Here is a 21342-nt window from a genome sequence, read left to right on the forward strand (position 1 = left end):
CAGAATAATGGCAAACATTTCTTATTAAAGTCTTCAAACAAAAGAATGACTGAATATATATTTTTTAAAATTACTGATCGAGATGTTATTTATTTATGTGACTTAATTTGAGATGATGTGTTTGAGAAACTAATTATTGTGATTAAGTGATTCTTTTTGAGATTCTTAGTCATACTTTTGAGATACTTATCCATTACTTCAGACACTTGGATATATATCTAGATAGACACTGACTCATTTGGCAGAGACTGGCAATACAAGATACCTTCATCTTATTTTGTGATTGGCCTAGCTCTGTATGTTATTATGTTTGCGTAAATGATGTCATAATTAATTATTGCAGAAAAGTGTGTCATTACACTGACTGCATAACATAAAAATGTTTGTATTACACTGGCGGGACTGGGATTCTGTAGCCTACATTAAATACCATTGAGAAAGTCTTTTCTTTAACAGCTCTGGATATAAACAGGTCAGAGATGAAAGCGAACCCGCAGCAGGCCCCGCCTCCTCGGGGAGCCTCCCACCAATGGAGTCGGTCCTGAGGCGGGACGAGAACTGTCCGATGTGCTGGCAACAGGTTGCTCTGGTAGCGAGGGGGGGGGGGGAGAAATTTCCCGATGAGTTACATCTCCTCATCCCACCGACAGTGAACGGAGCTGCAGCTGCTGGAGACAAACTCCGAGGAGGGGAGGCACATTTACGGATTTGAATAATCTAAAGCAGGTGCAGTAGGCTAGAGTAAGTCTTTACACAGCTTATGTGTATTTTCTCTACTTTTGTATTTGTGGTGAAAGTGCTGAGTGTCTGAACTGTAGTCTCCTGTGCTGAGCGGGCATTTTATATCATTTGGCCGAGCATCGATGGACACCTGTGGATTTGAGGTTAGAATTTGCGGCGGTCTTCTACTGCTTGTTTTCGTTAATAACCTAACACAAGCATCAGAGAAAAGCCTTTATGTTCGCTTTCCGGTGTGTTTTGGAGACAGACTGTGTGTTTGTATGTGTCTGTCCGCTGCTGGCTATAATTGGATCTGGCTGCGCTGCGTAAAGAGGATATGAAGGGTTATTATAGCCGAGCAGGTAAAGGCTTCAAATAGGATGCGACGGGGTCTCCTTGGGGGGCAAAGGTGTGCTGGTGTGTTTACCTTGTTGCTCATCGGCTCGTGCAAACAAGCCGGTGGTGGTTTCGACGCACACACCGATACTGACTGACCGGATAGGTGGGTGTGACGCAATTAATCCAGGAGCAGACAGGTGCGACGGGAGGGGGTTAACTTTGCTGTGAAATAAGCGAAATGAAAAGCGACATTCATGTATCGGTCAAGCTGTGTAAATAATCTCACTACTGCCGTGAAACATAAGGCAGGCTTTGTTACATGTAGGCTACGTGGCTCACTGACAAGTAAGATAAGCCTCACTGGCAAACATTATGTTCACACTCAGCCGCTGTAGGAAGTTGTTTGTTTTTTGTTAAACTATCATTTGTTTTGGTAGAATTTAGAGTGAATTGCCCCCAGAAATAGTCCTTGGATGAAGTTTATGCTCCGGGGGTAAACTTTCAGCATTCTCTGAGATGTTTAGGTAAACACTTAGGACACCTCTGATGAGAGACTGTTGATATTTTACACAACAGAACCAACACCTGTTGACAGAGCAGCTTACCTTAATGTACAGTATTCGCTGGAAAACGGAATATCTAAGCTAAATGAAAGGTTTTTTTTTTTTTTTTTTTTATCATAATTGACCTTATTGGAATCATAATGTGACACGTTTATATAGTGTGACAAAATGCATATTTATTATTCCAGGCTTGAGATGATGAAAAAGCAAACCAATGTGTTAATTAGGGGTTTGTTTCACATGTGTGTAGAAGTTAATATCATGTCAAACCAATTTATTCTTCAGACTTACAACAACAACAACAACAATACAACTGATTTATTAATTGATTTCAGAAACTGTTTTTCTTTTCTTACAGCCCAATTTGATGTTTCCCGACTTTGTTTTGGCAGCCAACATCCCTAAATCACAACAATATTTAACAGATAAAAGCATGAAATCACCCCTTAAAGGCGGGAAGCAGGAAGACTCCGTTTTGGTATTGAGAAGTGAATGAATTATTTAATATTGTCCCAATTGTTTACTTCTCTGTTAAAGCATTAGGGGAAATCATTTCAGTCGTTTAAACCTTCAAATATAGCCCTAGAAAAAAAATGAACTTCATCCAACACTGCTGCCTTATGTCAGAGCTGCTCATCTTCTCCTTCAGATACCCAAAGGCAAAGCGACACAAGGGGGAGAAAGTTGGAGCTCAGACATGTGTTAGGAGGCAGAGTTTAGGATTAAGGCCTGAGGAAAAGAGAGGAAGGAGGAATGCCTGCTGGGTAAGGAGAAAGGGGAAGAGTGGTGGCAGATCAGCCCGTTGGTTGACATTCCTTCGTCTGTTGACACAGCCATTCCTTGTGACAGGAGGCAGAAGAGGTGAAGCAGTTGTCATGAAGCAGTGCACGGCTACTGGTTGTTGAACGTGTGCGACATCAAAGCTTTAGCCTTTTGTTGAAATGAACCCCAAGAAGCTTTATGTGTGACTGGAGGAGTTCATACAGTATAAGAGCAGATTGTGTGAGTTTTAAATTATCAAATCTAACCACCAGATCATCCTTTTGATGTCCAGTATGCATGGTGGTCAGCAGACCTGCTTGCTTGTTGTTCTGTTGGGGAATTAATTTAGTTTCTGCAGTATTTTTAGTCCGTCTCCTTTAATTAGTCTGCTAACTTAGTAACTGCCTGGGTGGACACTTTTTCTCTCTATGTGTTTGTAGGCTTTGCAGTAACCGCTGCCCTAGTTCTCACTTTCCTCTTAATCTGTCCTTATTAATACAAATGCAAACCACGCGCAATGCCGAGTGTAAAGAGTACGTCTGGAATCCTAAGAATGTTTTTTTTTAAGGGAAGACAAAGGCTGACTTTGATTCACCAATCGAAACCTCATTGCTAGTCGAGGCGCTCTGTGTTACACTGTAACCAGCCGTCAGTTACTTTTTAATTCACTTGCATCTGTGGGAGCTGAAGGCTGGGACGGAGAGAAATGTGGTGTGAGGTCTGGTTGGATCTGTTAAGGCAGCTTCAGTAGAGCTTAAACACTAGAGAAACAACACTTTCTTTTCATGTTATAAAATGAAAGCAGTGGCAGCATTGTTTTAACATCATTCTACATTACTTTAGTTCTTTCAAGCCACCGAAGAGAAGCGATACTCATTAGATAAACTACCTGCTACCAGGCGGGAGGAATACACAGCAGGCTTGTGCACACACGTGTGTACGTGTGTGTTTGTGCATAAGCTTGAGCCTGTGTGTGTGTGTGTGTGTGTGTGTGTGTGTGTGTGTGTGTGTGTGTGTGTGTGTGTGTGTGTGTGTGTGTGTGTGTGTGTGTGTGTGTGTGTGTGTGTGTGTGTGTGTCTGCATGGCTCAAAGTAAACAGTCTACGCCTGAGTGACTCGACTCTGAAGTCTGGTGACTCGGGAGACTCTGGCAAAAGGCAGAGAGAGCGAGAGAGGGGAGGCCCATTCCTGACATAGCCCCCTGTGTTTAATGGTCCACAGAGCCTGGACAATAAGACGAGTATGCTCCTTCTCATCACCAAAGCTCATATCCAGAGCTTATGAGGTGGACATGTTGAGGTTATACTGTTAACTTGACAACGGAATGATTTAATTAATTTGAATCCATCCAATATATATACTGATTTCATCCTCTTAAATATGAGTATTTGAAAGGTTCAGGTAAACATCATTTATTTGGTTGATAGTGGTGGGTACATCTGATAACAAATACGGAAAATAGAAACCATACCTTTTGAAAATAGTGGTTGATTTTCTGACAGTGAAAGAGTCCACCGCCAATGAGGGATTAGATATTAAAGGTTTAGATGCTAGTTGCAGTGGTATTCAAATTTGACGCAGTAAAAAAGATTAAGGGTCATTTAAAGAGACATTTGAAGAACTTAATGTTATGCTTGGCTGAGTCACAAGTTATTTTGAAAAGCATGGTTAGATTGTTTTAACAAATACCCAAATATAAAGATAAAGAAATACAAGGTATGGCCAAAGTTATAAAAAAAACCTTTTTGAGTCTTGTCTCGGTTAATAATCTTTATATGTAAACATCAATACAGACAGAATGCCGCCGTAAATGTGGGGCAACCGACTCTCTCTGTCTGTTACTCTACTCTTTGAACACACCCTCTGGGGGAGGGAAGGGGGGGGGGAGAGAGAGCCCCAACCTGTACAAAGAACTTCTTAGTGCCCCAGTGGTATAATTGACATAACAAGAACACAATCCACTCTGGCTGAGACAGAATGGAACCTGAAAATATGTCAGCTTCATCAAGATACACCACGCAGCAATCTGATACGTTAGCCCAAGTCCATGGGAAGAAGTTGGACATTTACACACGAGCCAAGGAACCTTGTCAAGAAGCAGGTTAGCTCTCAGGGTTACAGGATGCATCTGAGGGATTTGTTAAGCTTGAAAACACAACGTTTAAGAAGGACCGAGCAGATTATTTTGGTTGAGGTAGATAGCTGTCCACCAAATGAGTTTCCCTTGCTATTGTTTCCAAGTGCTTGCTGATTGGTGGATAAAGTTTGGTCTCTGATAATAATGTTTACAAGTGCTGTGCTACATGTCAAATTGTGAGATGACTGTGATTTGGTGCTATATAATTCAAAATGGATTGATTGATTGATAAACAGACAGGTTTCTCAGTGCCTTCATGTTCAGTGTTCTCATTGCTTTCCTAGCTTGTTCCACTGATTCACCTGATTTGCATTTCTGCTGTTTACCTTCCCTGTCTGTTCAGGCTGCTCGCACTGAAACCAGGAAGTCAACATGAGCAGCCTCTCCAGCGACAAGAAGCCTCTAGTAGATTACGGCGTGCAGATCCGCTTCATCAAAGACCTCCATGACACGGGCGGAGGCTACGCTGACAAGTCTAAAGGACCCAACACCGCAACTCCTCCTTCCAATAAGTACGGGGTGGCGGTGCGGGTTCAGGGAATTTCTGGGCATCCGTACGTGGTCCTTAAAGATGGAGAGAAAGGTGACTCTTACGGGGTTCAGCTAAACACCACCAGCCCTAACTCAGGGCCGCCATCGCCGAGCAACAGCCTCCCAAAATTAAACAAAGAACCAGTAGAAGTAGCAAACCCCTACAGCCCTGCTGGGAACACTACACGCGCCCCTGTTTCTGCAGCAGAGGACGAGGACAGGGAGATTTTTGGGAGTCCTCTTAAAAGACCTCCAGGGGATGGTCAGGCAGGAACACAAGGGGAGGAGGAGGGTGGTGCCTGCAGAGACGGGCAGGCGAAAAAGTCGAAAGTAGAACTCAAAGGAACAGCAGGTGAAGCAGAGAAAAAGACAGATAAGGAGGAGTATAACGAGGCGGGGCTTAAACGAGTCAACTTAAACGGTGTTGGACCCAGAGGGTTCAAACAAACTGGGTCTGGTCTCACTGGATCTTTAGGGAAACAAGGTGCTAAAACAGATCCCCCTGTAGAGGCAAAACCTCCAGCACCAACTTCTAAGGAGCCCCTCCCAGCGATCGACACAAACTCGCTGGCTCCCATCAACAAGCTCATCAGTAAGTTCAACAGTGGAACACCAGGCGTCGCCCCGCAGACGAGAGGCCGCTCTGGAGGAAGGCAGCGTCTCCGGTTTGATGAACGCAGAAGGTCCAGAAGTCTCGATGCCAGAAAGGATCTTCAACCTGAGGATTCCCCTCCCTCTCCAACTCTAAACCCCTACGCCATGCCTTTGTCTTCCTCCTACAACCTGATGACATCATCTAGCCTGGGAAGGAGCACTGCATCAGTTGCCAAGGTGACAGCCCTTGAGGCCCCTAAGCCCAGCTTTAAGTCACCAGGCAACTTTGTTGCCAAGGACACCTCTCCAGCTGTAGCAAAAAAGCCTGTAAGTACCAGTGATTATGAGATTATGAGTTATTTGCAGGCTTTAAATTGCCTCTTTGTTTTCTGTCCTACTTTGTTTACCTTCTATTTGCAGGAGATACCTCCAAAGAGCCAGAGTCAAAGCACAGCAGTCATCAGCGGAGAGGATGCTCAAGTTAAGCAAGCTATTTACAGCATCCTCAAAGATGGGTAAATATACTACAAGCATTATAAAGAAGATGGCTACAGTAAATATTAACTCAAATATATATGTTTTGTTTCCTGTGTAATCCTCTGTTCACTGTTTCCTGATCAGCTCCAGTGAGAGTGAGGCTTCCCTCAAAAGAAAGGTCAACCTCGTCTATGACACCACGGGCCGTTATAAGGTAAGAAAAATGCAAATAAACACTAAACCCAGTATTTCTAACAGTATACAGGAAATATGAGGTGTTTTACATGCATCTTCAGCTTCAGCGGGAGAGAATCAAACATCAGTATAGACTGTTCAATCTTAACACTGGGAACAGATGTATGACTGTATAACTGTTTCTGACATTCTTCATCAACAAATAGATTTAGCATTGATGATCCAGACATAAATCACACGATTTAAAGTCTTCTGTTAATCATTTATGTTCCAGACTTGTATTTTGAATTTCACCAGAGGTGCAACATTATGATTAGAGAGGGGCCATCAAAGAAACAGTTCAACCTTATACGACATACATTTTTTTAAAGCCTTCTTCGTCGAAAGATACGTGTTAATTACACTGTAAATATTGAGCACCACTAGCCTGTTAGCTTAGCCTAACCTAGCAAAAACCTTTTTTTTTTAATTAGGGGAAACACCCTGCCTTAATCTGCCAAAGTTAAGTTATATCTACCTCCAGAAAGTCTTTATGCAAGGAGTTGACTAGAAGGGCATTAGAAATCAAGCTAAAACGCTAGGCTAATCTGAGCTAAGCTAACCAGCAGCCGGTTTTAGCTTTATTTCTAATGACCAATCAGCTAGCTAACTGATCCAAACTGTACAAATTGTTACAGTAGCAGCTAAGCTAGCGAAGCTGGCCCTTCTTACATAGAACTTCAATATTGGGTAAATGACCTGGATGTTGATAACGGACTAGAACCGTGATACACCTTGGTAAAAATGTATTTCAATGTAACTTTCTGTGATAGCAGTTGAACTCATACAGGCATGATTTCCTTTTTAAAGTTATAGTGGCACAATGAAGTCGTTTTTAACTTTTTTAAATTTGTCATCCAAACTAAAAGCTTCCAACTTGACAAAAAGCTTAACAGGATAGTTCTGTTTCCATAAATACAGTACTTGAAGACATTGTAAAAATAGAAAATAGCTCATAATCCAATAATCTTTTTGCATTGTGTGTCGGACAAAAGGTTTGGACGTATTGTTTTCTGATGAACATCTTCTCAGCCGAGCAGCTCTTGTAATGGAGCTAACAGATGGTGGGCAGGCTGTGCTCTTCTTCTGAGGACATGAAGTTTCTCTTTCATTCACTTTGAGCCTCTTTCTGCACCATAACATGCCAGTATTACATAGCCTGCTGAGTATGCCTCCTTCATTTGTGGTGCCATCTTTGCCCCCTTTGACACCTTATTAAAATGTTTTTTTATGAGCAAGAGAACACCGCTTGTTTTACATTTGCACCTTTTGCATAAATCTACATACAGAAGTTATCCCTCCGTGTCATTAGCTCCTTATATTACATGCATTTTTATTATGTATGACCCCTTGTTATGCGCTCCGCAGTGTGTTTGTGACTACGGCAGCCTGTGAATCATTTGCCCGTCTTGTCTCTTGGCAACGATGCACCTGCAGAGGAAGGCTGTTGAGGGCTCAGTGTGTGTTGAGGGTGCAGTCATTGAGAACCATCAATAATTGAGTTGGACTGGAACCCTGCACCAGCTGGGGGTTGTCTTGCCGGATGGGACAGATCCTTCTTAGACGGGTCCTGTTGAAATTTCTGCCTTTTTTTTTTTTTTTTTTTTCAAGGCGTTTACCATGCTGTGCATTTTAAAAGACGAAGCAGCCAATTTCTCTCACAGAAGTCATTTAAGGCTCTTCAGCAGTGATAAAAGCTGCTTAAATATCCACAGCCAACATCAAACTGCAAGATTTTTTTTTCATTTTGCTTGAGGCTATGTCTTCTCCAACTCTGGCTCCAAACCAAAGCATTCTTTTTGTCTATTTAGATCCAAAACACAACATCAGGGAAGTATCAGAGGAGTGTGTGTCGTAAACAGCTCTGCCAAACACTGTTTTGGGGGCATTTGCGATAAAAAACGATGTCCTGATGAATCAACTGACACATGCTTAGCCTTTTATTCCCCAGTTATTTTGGGAGTGCTGGGTTATACAGGATTCAAATTCCCCTAGTAGTGTGTATATCTCTTTCTAAGTGCATGTGTCGCAGCTTTTCATTGAATATGTGTCAGTGGGAGAACTGTTGAGTTAATGCACTGACAACCTGTTTGTCCTCTGCTTTATTGAGGATCAGATGCTGGTTTGTGTAGAGAGTAAACACATTTTACTGTTTTGTGCACAACAAAACTAAACTACTGCTATGTCTTCTGACAAGCAGTTATTGTGCCCAACACATTAACTGTCTGTGACCATCATATATAAAGAGTGATTATTCCCTCTTAGGTTGCCTGATTGCATAGATTTGCAAGTAAGGATAGCTATTTTGGGTTTTCCCAGTACAAATAGTAAAGGTCCCATTCATTTTTTTTTTCATAGGGGGTGGAGCTTTTCTTCGACTTGGATCATCAAACTTGTTGGATTAAATTATTTATACAAAGAAATCTTCAAGTGTCTTACTTGATTGGTTTTAAATGGCTATTGGACAAGGCTAAATGATACATTTAAATAAATGCAAATGTTTTCAAGATGCATCAAATTATCTTATAAATGTAACGGAAATTAGATTTGAAAAACTACTTTAGGCTTCTGAGTCAATGTTGTATTAAAGATAGTCAGTAGCTCCTAAAAAATCAAATATAGACTTATACAAAAGTAATGCCACTCAATCATCACTTCTGGGTCTCCTTACATGTGTGGAGACCCAGACTATTTCACTGTCTGCAGATAGCATGTCATCAGCCTGTATGTTGATGTTTTAGTTTGTTTTGGTTGACATGGGACATTTCTGGGCGGGGAGCTGGTGTGCTTCCCCCCTGCCAATGGAGTGGATTCAATTCTGTGATAGCGACAAAGAAGAGAAAATATTTAATCATAGTGAAACACCATACAGATAAAGCCTGTTCTAACATTAGAACTTGAACCTTGTGTTGGCTTTTACCTACAGAAGCAGAGATGGTCTGCTCTCTGTTGGACAGGTAGCTGCCAAACACCGTTGGATAATTTGTGCTAGCGTGCGGTAGGTAGCTTGCAGTGTAGAAAATCCCCAACCCAGCTTCTCCTCTCACTTTACTGCGTTCCTTTTGTGTGCTTGAAGGTAAAAGCACAAACAAATGCCTGAAAATTAACCTGTTAGTTGCCAAAACATGGCGTGTGTTTTTTTTCTTGACTTTTCCTTTAATCATCTCATGACCTTGGATATTTATCTAGCGACCCCTTTTGGGTCCCAACCCCCATGTTGGGAACTACTACACTAGCGGCTATAAAGACCAAATCAGCTGTTTTTTTTAGATCAAGCTTTAATTGAATCTCCTTTGCATTATGTAATTACTTTATCCTCAAGTATTTGTGCTAAGACTGCTAATGTAGGGCAGCAGAGAGTCTTTCATTGGAGAAGATTAATACACATAACGATAAAGCTGATGTAATGCACTCAAAGTGCTCAAAAGAACTCATACATCTTCTCAATGATGTTGTCATCTGTTAATTATCTCTTTGTAAGGAGCTGAAATGTCCCACATGGGGATTATCTACAAACTGTCCTGCAGGGAACAAGAGGAAAATGAAACAAATTTGTGCAAAATTCATCTTCAAAATCCATCACTGATAACAAACAGAAACATGAGGTCCCCTAAGGATCACAAGCGTGCGTGATCCTCGCTTTGTCTCGCTCTCCTTTTGTGTGAGTGCGTGTGCCTTTAATGACTGTGTAGGAGGATGAGAGGAGATTCATGGGCACACTGTTCTTATGGCTTCTTTTTGGGTAAGAGAAAGGCTTGTCAAAAGGCACACTGATGTGGGCGACGTCGCTCCGGCTCTGCTCCCCTGCAGCCTGTCAGGAGGACTTGTTAACGTGGGGAGATTGTCTTTTCTGACGATGTCTGAGCTCACTGGCAGGGGGGGCCTGTTCTCCCCGAGATTTTTTTGACTGTCAGAAAGTAGGGCAAGGAATCCAAGTAAGGGATTTTTTTTTTTCCTTTTAAAGTTTTAGACAAGATAGAGCGAATAATGTTTCTGCAAGGTCGACATTGACACTTTGTGGAAAAGTTTCCAGACGTCCTGTCCATGTCTTTATTGTGTCCTATTTCTCTCTGTCTCACCCTCAATCCCTCACATCTTTATTTCTGTGTGTGTGTGTGTGTGCGCGCATGCACGTGCGCGTGTCTTTCGTGCAGAAAGGAGGATCGGATGGGAGCTTTAAAAAGGGGAACCTTGAGGAACTTCAGGAACAACTGAGTCGCTGCAAGAAAAATCTGCAGCTGGCCCATGATGAGTAAGTGTGTGTGTGTGTGTGTGTTTGTCTAAGCATGAACAGTGTGCGCACTTAACAGGGAACAATAATCTTTGTGTTAATTCTTCTGTGGCTTCAGTCAAAGGATCATTCAGTATCACTTGATTGATGGGCTTGTTGATGAGTTTGCAATATTGATCGTGTGTGTGTGTGTGTGTGTGTGTGTGTGTGTGTGTGTGTGTGTGTGTGTGTGTGTGTGTGTGTGTGTGTGTGTGTGTGTGTGTGTGTGTGTGTGTGTGTGTGTGTGTGTGTGTGTGTGTGTGTGTGTGTGTGTGTGTGTGTGTGTGTGTGTGTGTGTGTGTGTGTGTGTGTGTGTGTGTGTGTGTGTGTGTGTGTGTGTGTGTGTGTGTGTGTGTGTGTGTGTAGACTGGCCGAGGAGCGTATGGCCAGAGAGGTTGTGGAGTCTCGCCTTCGTCTACAAGAAGATCAGCTTGCCGAGCTTCAGGAGGAGCTGAGGAGGGTTGAAGAAAACTCACCTCACTCAGACTTGCTGAAGACGGTACACACACACACACACACACACACACACACACCACACATATATTAAAAACATTCCCCCATTTCTCCTCGTCTATATATCTGACTTTACGTCTTCTTTTTCTGCAGGATGTGAGGGCTCTGCAGGCCGACCTGGCCGAAGCAGCCATGCTGCGTCAGCGTCAGGAGGAGACTCTCCGGCAGCGCGAGCGGGAGCTCACGGCTCTTAAAGGGGCGCTGAAGGAGGAGGTGGAGTGCCATGACAAAGAGATGGAGGCTCTTAGGGAGCAGTACAGCCACGACATGGATGACCTAAGGACGACCATGGAGCAGGTCACACAGGTGGCGGGAACTATCCTTTCCATTTTCTGCAACTGTGCAAAACTTTACTTTGAGTGGAAACCTATAAGTTCAAGTTCAAGTTTTGGAGTAGTTAAACATTTTTTTGACAATTAGTAGTCCATTGAACATAAAACAAAAAGTAGGAATTCATCTATTTAAATCTCTAGGACCCACCCTGGACTGGACTCCAGCCAGTCACAGGGCTGATATTTAGAGATAGACAGATTTGCTTGCTTGCACGTCTCACACTACGGGCAGTTTAGAGTCACCAGTTAACCTAACGAGCATGTCCTTGGACTGTTGGAGGAAGCCGGAATACCCAGAGAGAAACAAAGCGTTCACAGGGAGAACAGACAAACAGAAAGTCCACATCCGATGTGGACCTTTCTACTGTGAGGCTACAGCTCTACTGTGCAGCCCGCCATTCACAGCCTGTTCAATAAAACAAAAAAATGTTGCTTTAGTGCCCCTGATGTCACTGAACAAACACTGGAGATACAAAAAAGAACGATTCAAAGAGCAACGCAAACACTGCTAACACAGCCTTACAGCTCTGTTATGTTTACAAAATCCATCCCCGCCTTTCTGTCATTTTATCAAGACTTTTACTACAGAACGTCTTATAAACAGATGCTGCAGATCATGAATTAACCCCAAGAGAACCTGCATGAACTCACTTTATCAATGGAGAAGGTGGATGCAAGCAAATGACCGTTTGGAGAATGTGTTTGTTCAACAATTTGCTCTTCAATACTTTAGCTGAAAGTAAACTTTTAAGTAAAACACATTTTCATTTTTTTCATTTTCCTGTGAGGCTTTTAAACCTGAAATGAAGCAATAACAGTGTGGTTTCTCAGACTCTGGGTGCTATAATTTTAATATTTTTTTTAAATGACATCAAAGTCATTGGTAAGATAACAAAATAAAATGCTCAGTACGAGTGTAGCAGTGGAACAGTCAGGTCCTACCTGTCAGGCAGTTTGTGCACCCTGCATGCTTTATTAAGCGATATTTAATTTTGCTTTGATGTTGCACTCGCCCCATTATGCACCCCGGCCTTGTCTTGTCATTCAGTTTAATGTGTACGTATGCAGCGAGTGTTCAAACACTGAGTCAGGGTATCATCAGGTCAGCCTAAGCTCCTGTGTGCACACTCAGAAAAAGAGAATTTTGCTTCTTGTGATTGCAAAAACTTTTTCGGCTCTATTGAAGAGTTTCACCACTCGCGCAGACGGTAGGATGTGGTCTGAAGGAAATTGAGGTGTAGAGGAATTGTGAAGCGTATCGGTATATACAGGAATAGATCATTATGCAGAATTTGGAAACAGTAGCAGCGGTGTCAGGAATAAAAGTATCATGCAGCCAGAGAGCAGGAGATAAGCAGACAGGTTGGCAGCTACGTTTGATGTGGTGATTTATTTGGCGGCAGGAGGATTAAAGTAGTAGAATCGCTTTTTTGGGGTGACTGTATCTAGCTCTACTCTTTCTTATATTATATGGTGGTATTTCTTACATGGAATCATTTTTTTAGAGGCTAAAAAACCGCAGATGAAGTTATAAGCAAAATCTGCTGTTCTCCTTTGATTATAAAGTAACTGAACTCAAAGTAAAATAGAGCAGAGTTTGGTTTGTGAACTCCTTCATGTTAAATTGACAAGGTGATTGAGTATGAGGAATAAAGCGGCTCACTCTCATGATACAGTATAATATATGTATCTTGTGTGTTTGTGTTTCAGACCCAGGAGCAGATAGAGGAAGAGAGGGACAGGGTGAACGCCTCCATCTTTACTCTGGAGGAGGAGCTGGAGAGCTGCAGAGACCAGGGAGAGAAGTGGAAGACGCAGCTGGAAGCCACCACAAAGGAGTCAGTACTATTACTATACATGTTGTTATCATCTAAAGAACAAAGACAGATGATGGCCAATAATGAATATCAACTACTGCCAAACATTTTAGACTGCTCTGTCGGATTAATTACATGATATCTCCCAAAATAACAAGACGAATATTTTTTGTTTTTGTGCAGACAAAGCTACATTTCTGTTGCATTTTGTGAGTTTTTGTATTTTTACTTCTCACATCAGAAGCTTCTCTAAAAACACAAATAATTTATTAGCCAGGGAAACACATACCGTATTATTTAAGTGTTGAACTTCAAAAGGTTTATAAACAGTTGAAGCAGGAAGCAACGTTCAAAGACCATGACTACGTGGGAAAATCAATGTTTCTTTGAAAGAAGCCTTTGTTTCTAAGCTCACATGAAAAAAAAAAAAATAATAATAAAAAAAGCTGAATTTAAGTAAAAAGGGTTCGAGACCATTTATTGTAAAACTGTCAAAGAGGAACACACGGGGCAGCAGGGTTACTGTATCTCATGAAACAGGTTTATATTCACAGCTTCTCTTTGTTCTTTTGAATGTTCCAGTTGTAACACATCAGCCTCAGAAAGCATCAAACCCTCTCTGTCATATTCAATATGTTTTACATGTAGGAAAGTCAGATCAAAGAATTTACATGCCGACAACTGTAACGTCTGTTAACTTGAATCTGTGTGGATTCCCTGAACTTCCTGGGTTTTTTTTTTTTTTTTTAAGACACGCAGTATGACATTTCTCTTGAGTTATTTTTAATGCATGCACTCTTTCACTTGACTCTCTCATTTGGCAGGAGCAGGAAGCGAGTCGGCGGGCAAATGTGAGGGAGAAAATCAATCTCACTGTTTTTTTGGGTTTGAGTAGCTTTAGACTAGTTTTTCAATCAGCAGCTCTCAGATACTTTCCCTGAAATTCACTCCGAAATCTCAAATGTCAGAGTGGATTTCGGATCTGATGAATTCTCTTTCGTTCATTAGATCTGTGAACTCTTACTTATGGAAATCCAAACCCAATAATGTCAGTCCTCTAAGCCAATCAACCATCAGAAAATTCACTTGATTTCATTGATTGTGTTTAATGAACTATGTTGATGCATCATTGTCTTTGATTCTATAAACATAACTTGAAACATATTAACAGCTACACTCCCACTGTGAAAGTCCTTGTTAACAACAGACAGATGGTGATGATTCTTAATGGTTGAGTGCAGTAGTTTGACTCCCTTGTGCTTGATGTGTTAGTGCTGTGTTTGGTGTGTTATGATGGCCTTGCAGTGAGTGTGTGTGCAGCTTGTAGAGCTTTTCTGTTTCAACTGTGTGTTCTTTAACGTGGCCCCTCTGTCCACAGGCTGCTGAAATCCCGTCTGGAGAAAGACGATTTTGAGAGCGAGCTGAAGGATCTTCAGGACTCACTGCTCAGCATGAAGAAACAGATGCCTGCGTCTGCTGATAACGGCTCTTTCGCCGAGGTAATTCACATGTCAGGCAGGAGGCAGATTAAGCTGGTTTGTGTGGGTGAAAAGCAGCTGCTCATCTCCTCTGTTTTACAGTGTTTTGTGTTTTTAAGTCCCGATAATTTCATTCATTTTTTCCCCTGCATGCACACAACAAATGCACCCTCACAAACCCCCCTACTCCCTATCAACACATTGTTATGCGTTACTCACACCCACAATATTCATCGCTGATTACTTATCCCTAGGAGCTCAGGCGTTGCCATGATGATCTGAAGAGGGCTCGCACCGATCTGGACAAACAAAAGAGCCAGTTGGAGGAGAAGAGAGAGGCACTTGAAGCCCTGAAGAGATCGAGCGAAGGGAAAGAGGCCGAGCTGCTGTCTGAGATCAGCACGTTGAAGGAGCGGTCGCAGAAAGACAAAGATGAGCTGGAAAAGGCGCTCGAGAAGTTGAAGGAGGTGAGGCAGACATCTTGAAAGCAGTTTTTTTTTTAAAAAAGCAGATGAAGCCCAAACACAATCCATTTGTAATGGATAAAATGTATAATATTAAGGGATTAAAGCTTTTAGAGAGATGATGTTTGCACACTTGATACATTCTTTTTTGTGATCAATTTTTTATTATTGATGTTTAAATATTGTCACTTACAATAAAGGAAAAACAAGATGTTGTGGTTTTAACAACAGCCCACAAATATACAGGAGAGGAGAATCATATACAGTATATCATATACATAATTCCTTATACAATACATTTCAAAAGAAGAGATGAAAACAGCAGACAAAAGGGGCACACTTGATAAATTCTGAATCTTCCCCTCTATAGTCATCAGTTACATCGTCAGGAAAGACCGTGGTGGACGGCACCAACGTGGAGCTGCAAGAAGCAAACACTCGACTCAGAGAGAGGCTGGCTCGCATGGTACCACATCACAACAACAAACACAGATGTGCACACACACACACACACACACACACACACACACACACACACACACACACACACACACACACACTGGCATGCATGCAAAATTAGAAAAACAGACGTACTGTATCAGAACAAAAGAAAATAACCTCCCACACAAAATCTATTTCAAACCCCCAGAGATGGGAAGTAAATTAAAAAGAAAAACTCAAACATGTAAGCCCAAGGAAATAATCCCTGAGAGATACATTTGTATACGATGTGCATTTGTTGTTCCGTGTGTTGGAAGAGCAACATCTTCCAGAAGGTTTAAGAGCTGTAATCTTGTTGTTGTTGATGTAAAGTAAAAGCCTCATCAGTGTAGATGCAAAGCTGTGAAATAAACATATGGCAATGGTACCAAGTAAAACGCTTGATGAGTATAAAAGCTGCTTTGTGACCAATGTTTATCTTTGGTTACGCTCTCGTTCTCCAGACACGGCTTCAGCCCAGCGTGCCCCACAGCTCGGACACCGAGGAGGCGGTCGAAGCTTTGGAGGACGAGAACCGCTCCCTGAAGACTCAGCTGGAGGAGGCGAAGAGAGGAGCCACCTGGCTGACTAAAGAGAGGGACGAGCTGACCCGGAGGCTGGAGGACAGAGACCTGGAGAGGGACGCCCTCAGGAGGGGGAAGAGCGACCTGGAGGAGCAGAAGAGGCTGCTGGACCGAGCGCTGGAGAAGATCAGCAAAGAGGTGTGTGTGTGGCTGTGTTTAAGTTAGAGCGTTGTCTTAGCTGACTCATAGAGATCATCCAATCCACAACCCCCTTTCTCTCCACTGTCAGATGGAGGTGATGATGGGAGATTCTCGTCAGTCTGTAGTCACCCTGCAAACACAGCTTGATGACTACAGGGAGCGCTCGAGGAAGGACCTGCTGGAAGCTCAGCGAAACAGCAAGGACAGACTGGCTGAGCTGCAGAGAGCTCAGAGCAACCTCAAGGCCCAGCAGGAGGAGGTGAGGACTAATGGCTTAAAAATAGAAAAGGATAAGAAAGAGAAGGAACCGGCAAGAGCATAACAAAACCTGATGTTCTTAAACATCTTTAAGAATCTGATTTATCATTTTTAAGTTATGTGGAAGACTGGATCCTGGATAATTAGGGCTAAATTTTACAAAAATATTAGCCCAATATGCTTTTCTTTTTACAGACCATCTTGTCTTTTCCATCTTGTTTACAGGTTTCACGCCTGAAGAAGGATCTGCTGGTTTGCAGCGAGGAGAGAGACAGTGCGCAGTTGGAGAGAGACCTCCTCAACAACCGTCTCAAACACTTTGAGAGTGAACTAGAATCAGAGAAGAGCACCTACACTGACCGCACACGAGAAATTAGAGGCCTGGAGGTGAGGGCTGCGAGGTCAAAGCTCATGAACTGGGGAATCTTAAGTTGCATGGGAGTAAACTGGGAATATGCGATGTGTCAGCAAATTGAGTCCGGGAGTCTTAATGTTTTAGCAATGGGGTGATCAAGTTGCTTTGAGTATAGATGGACTGAGCTAAGAAAATGAAAATGTTACACTGTGTATTTGTCTATTTATGTGTGAATATTTTTTAAAGGATAAAATGAAGATGCTGGAGATTGAACTAGACGAAGAGAGGAGCAGTGTGGAGCTTCTGAATGACCGTATCACACGTAGCAGAGATCAGGTGCCAGATATAAATATTTGCATACTCATGCAAATTAGCAGCAGGAATTTCTACATACATCTGATAACAGCTCTACTTACACTGCCTCTTAACGCCTGTCTCCTTTCTCACTTCCACCTGTCAGGTGGACCAGCTGCGGTCAGAGCTGATGCAAGAGCGTTCAGCAAGGCATGATCTGGAAATGGACAAGAGTGCACTTGAAAGACAGGTACCGTTCATTAATTCAGTGCCTTCACATGTGCACATATTTAAAAAATAAAGTCATAATATGTTTTTTTGCAGTCAGTAGTTCATTTAAATCTATTTCCCATCCCTAGCTGAAAGAGTTGAAGTCTCGAGTAGCAGACTTGGAGGGACAGACTCGGCCCTCAGCAGGATCGACAACCCTGCTGGAAAGCAAAATTCAGGGGTTGGAGGAGAGACTACGCAGTGAGGAAAGGTAAGAACACACCTGACAGGTCAAAGAAAAAAAACACATGGAGGACCCAGCCATTATCAAATCATAACATAACTAGTCTTAAGACTAACTCACAGACTTTGAAAGGTGCTTTTATGTTGTTTGAGTGCTGAGGTTTTTTTTCCATACAGAGAGAAGGCCAGCATCCAGGCATCACAGCGACGAACAGAGAGGAAACTTAAAGAACTTAACGCCACATTAGACCAGGAGAGAACCCAGCATGTTGAACAGAGAGATCAGGTAAATATACAGATTTGCATACAATTTGTCTTAATGGGTTTGTTGTATTGTTTTCTGCGAACACTCAAACTGGATCTTTCCAATTAAAGGCAAAGTTCAACCTGTATCTGCTTTCATGATGAGTTAAATGACAAGATCAATAAGCCTCTGTGTATGTTTCATGTCACATGTAAAGTGTGTACTTAAAAAAAACAAAAAACAGTTGAAAGCAAATGTACTCATTCACTACAAAGTACTTGATTTACATTCAATGCTACAGCTAACAGCCAGTTAGCTTAAACTAGACTTAAAGACTGAAACAGGGGTAAACAGTTAGCCTGGTTCTGTCCAAAGGCAACAAATCCACCTTATAACACCTTCAAAGCTCACTTATAAACACTTTATACCTTGTGTTATACTACTCTAGCTAGTTTTTTAGCTAGGCTAAGCTAACCAGCTGTTGACTGTGGCTGCTTACTTGTCATACTTACATGAGCATTTTCAATCTTCATTTATAAAAATGTTTTATTCTTAACTATTATTTAGATTGTAAAGCAGTTAAACACAACTATTTGATAGAATATTTTCCCACAGTTAGCTAATGTTTCCTGACTGTACAAAATGTACCTGCTCAACATAGTTTTCTATTTATAAAGACAGAATTATTTATTGATAAGGTTTGATCTGCGAATAAATAATATCATCTGAACTGCTCCCGACCCAACCCTACTTATTCATCAGAATACACCCTGACCTGCCTTCCTCTCTCATCTTCCTTCTGCTTCAACCTTTTTTATTGTAGCTGTAACTATCCTCCCCCCACCCAAAAAAAACCTGCACACTAGTCAACCCCCTGAGAAGTCCTTTCTGCTTCATGTTCCCCCATGGCCTATGTCTGACCTCCTGTGATCCCCTCTAACCCCCTGCCTCTCCCTGTCTCCGACCCCAGCTGTCTCTGCGCGTGAAGGCCTTGAAGCGGCAGGTGGACGAGAGCGAGGGAGAGGTGGAGCGTCTGGAAGGAGTGCGCCGGAAGGTCCTCAGGGACCTGGAGGAGCAGCAGGAGCTCCAGGAGGCACTACATGCCAAAGTGACAGCCCTGGAGACCGAACTAAGGTAAGACTTCAGTTATCTAACACATTTATGCAGAGGCCATTTTGTTTTGACATCACTCTTAGGGGGGGAAGCCCAATGCTATCATAACATTGTGCTGCTGTGTTTTTTAGGTTGAATGATTTTCAGTAATATAACAAATCATTTACATTTTAACCTTCTATGTTAATGAACAACAAACAACTACAACTGATAGTTATACTATGATGGACACAGTTACCTATTACAAGATGAAATAGCATAGTTAGTAACACATTTACACACAGTAACACTACATCTAATGTTAGCATTTAAACCACTTCCTCACTAATGCCATTGTTTAATAATAATATACATTAATATATTATTAATATGATTAATATGATACAATAGGAAAGCTCCAGTAATGCTTCCAAAAACAATTCAATTGAGTTAACCAAAAATTCTTCCTAAAAGTATTTTTCTGACACGCCTTCACAATTAATCTTTATTTTCTTACTTTATAGTGAAACACTACACGGAGTGTAGCTAGCAAGTGGTTAAATGCTAATGTTAGCGTCGTCTTTAGGTAGCTAATGACTTTTCCAATATGTTGTTTAACCATTAAATATTTCCCTCCAGATCAATGATGGAGCAGAAACACACAGTAGTATGACAACATTTAGGCTAAGCACACCCAAAGCATGTCATTGGAGGATAATGACAATGATTGGAAGAGTGTTAATTGTCCCCAAATCTAAAAAAAGAATGTCTCAAAAGTCTTCTTATATTTGAGCATTTTACTGTTATCTTTCCAACGCCATGTGTCTTTCTGACACTAGGTGGCACTCTATAGCAACTAACTGAACACAAGCAACATTCACTGTGCAGCAATGTTTTAAAATAGAGGAACTGAGTTATTTTTGATTTTTTTTTTTTATCTTAGGAGGAAGTCTCAGCACCAGCCACACCGCTCAGCTCTGGGCTCCATCACTCTGAGCTCCGAGGATGAGGAAGGTTTCTATGACACCAACATCACCTCCATCCTTACCGAGAGCCACCTACAGACCAGCAACTGCTGAAGGAAGATCCATGAAAAGAATGTATCTCCTCTCCAATGTTCGAATGATTTGGTTAGAAAAGGAACTCAGGGCGTCAGGATGGACTCGCCTGCGTGAAGAACTCAGTTGCCATGCACTATAAGTTTGCCTCGGAGTTGTTGCCGGTTTTATTTTTAGTACAGCAGTCCTACAGAGACAGGTTGTCAGGATGATGAAATTTGCATTTTTGAGCCTTCAGCTGTGATTACAACATGTGTTATCAGTCTTGAAATCTCCAGTTTTTCTTCTTCTGTTGAAAGAACATTTACAGTCACACGTTTGAACTGGAATCCTCCTTTTAAAAAGGCTTGTTGCTGTGTGTTCTGTGCATTAAATACTACATTAACAATACACCACTGTGGTAGCAGGTTACCGTTGCATGGTTTATGGGTCATGCAGAAGACAAATACAAACTACTTCAAACCAAAAATGAAAGTCTTATACCTGTTTGCTCATGCATGATAAGTTAAATCTGTCAGTGACGTTTGCAGCTCAAAGTGTTTCTTTGTGTATTGAAGTGATGTTATCTTTTGTTTTTTATCTTTGAGTATGACAACGGTGGGCCTTTCAAAGTGAGCCTAACACTGTATTAGCTGTGCATACTAGCTACTTGAGACAATCAAATGTGTGTACGGTAGCACTGAGCATCCTCAGACATGAACCTTCCCCATCAAACATTTTCTACTCCAACCCCAATTTTTTCTCCTGTGCTTTGCTAAATCTCTTTACTCAGCTTGATACATGTGCATGTTTTCCCTCCAAACGCCTTAATAATAAGAGTTGTCTTTATTTTCTCTTCATGTTGTCTCCGCATGTCTTCTGACTAAATGCTGCTGCTGTAATGTTTAAACATGGTATTTTATACACTCTGTATCTCCTGTACATTCCTATGGAAAGAGTCATTAGCTTAGCTTTGGAAGCGCTCCACATTTCTCTTTGTTGCAGTGATCACTTTGATGAATGTTGATCATGATCCCTGGTTGACTTTTGATGATTTTAACATTTGAAACACGTCACTTTTTAAATTGAAGAGCGGTTAAATCTTTGGCAGATTTCCAATAATGAAACATATTCTACGCACATTTTGATGTACAATAAAGAGAGGTATATTGTA

General features: G+C 41.8%; 1 protein-coding gene across 4 annotated transcripts; it reads left to right on the forward strand.

Moving 5' to 3' along the window:
* Positions 1 to 593: 593 nt before the first annotated feature.
* On the forward strand, positions 594 to 21342 carry cgnb (cingulin b). 4 transcript variants are annotated; one of them, XM_061059817.1, is made up of 21 exons: positions 594 to 741; positions 4864 to 5972; positions 6066 to 6160; positions 6267 to 6336; positions 10511 to 10608; positions 10993 to 11125; positions 11233 to 11445; positions 13182 to 13309; positions 14113 to 14139; positions 14667 to 14787; positions 15021 to 15233; positions 15601 to 15696; positions 16175 to 16432; positions 16524 to 16694; positions 16919 to 17080; positions 17295 to 17384; positions 17509 to 17592; positions 17702 to 17823; positions 17973 to 18081; positions 19010 to 19173; positions 20075 to 21342. In XM_061059817.1, the coding sequence occupies exons 2-21, from the start codon at positions 4893 to 4895 to the stop codon at positions 20208 to 20210; spliced, it is 3570 nt and encodes a 1189-aa protein (XP_060915800.1). In that variant the 5' UTR covers positions 594 to 741; positions 4864 to 4892; the 3' UTR covers positions 20211 to 21342. The 4 variants fall into 4 exon arrangements, with proteins under 4 accessions (XP_060915800.1, XP_060915802.1, XP_060915804.1 ...); XM_061059819.1 differs by having other exon boundaries at positions 11233 to 11436; XM_061059818.1 differs by lacking the exon at positions 594 to 741 and adding an exon at positions 797 to 1583.

Source organism: Labrus mixtus, chromosome 16, assembly GCF_963584025.1.
Source record: "Labrus mixtus chromosome 16, fLabMix1.1, whole genome shotgun sequence".
Taxonomy (NCBI): Eukaryota; Metazoa; Chordata; class Actinopteri; order Labriformes; family Labridae; genus Labrus; species Labrus mixtus.

What these genes read in the sequence shown, in the direction of transcription:
- cgnb (XM_061059817.1), top strand. Translation starts at nt 4,893, where the DNA reads ATGAGCAGCCTCTCCAGCGACAAGAAGCCTCTAGTAGATTACGGCGTG. An exon ending in TACAGCATCCTCAAAGATGG is followed by an intron (nt 6,161 to 6,266) that starts GTAAATATACTA and finishes TTTCCTGATCAG; the next exon opens with CTCCAGTGAGAGTGAGGCTT. An exon ending in AGAGTGCACTTGAAAGACAG is followed by an intron (nt 17,593 to 17,701) that starts GTACCGTTCATT and finishes TCCCATCCCTAG; the next exon opens with CTGAAAGAGTTGAAGTCTCG.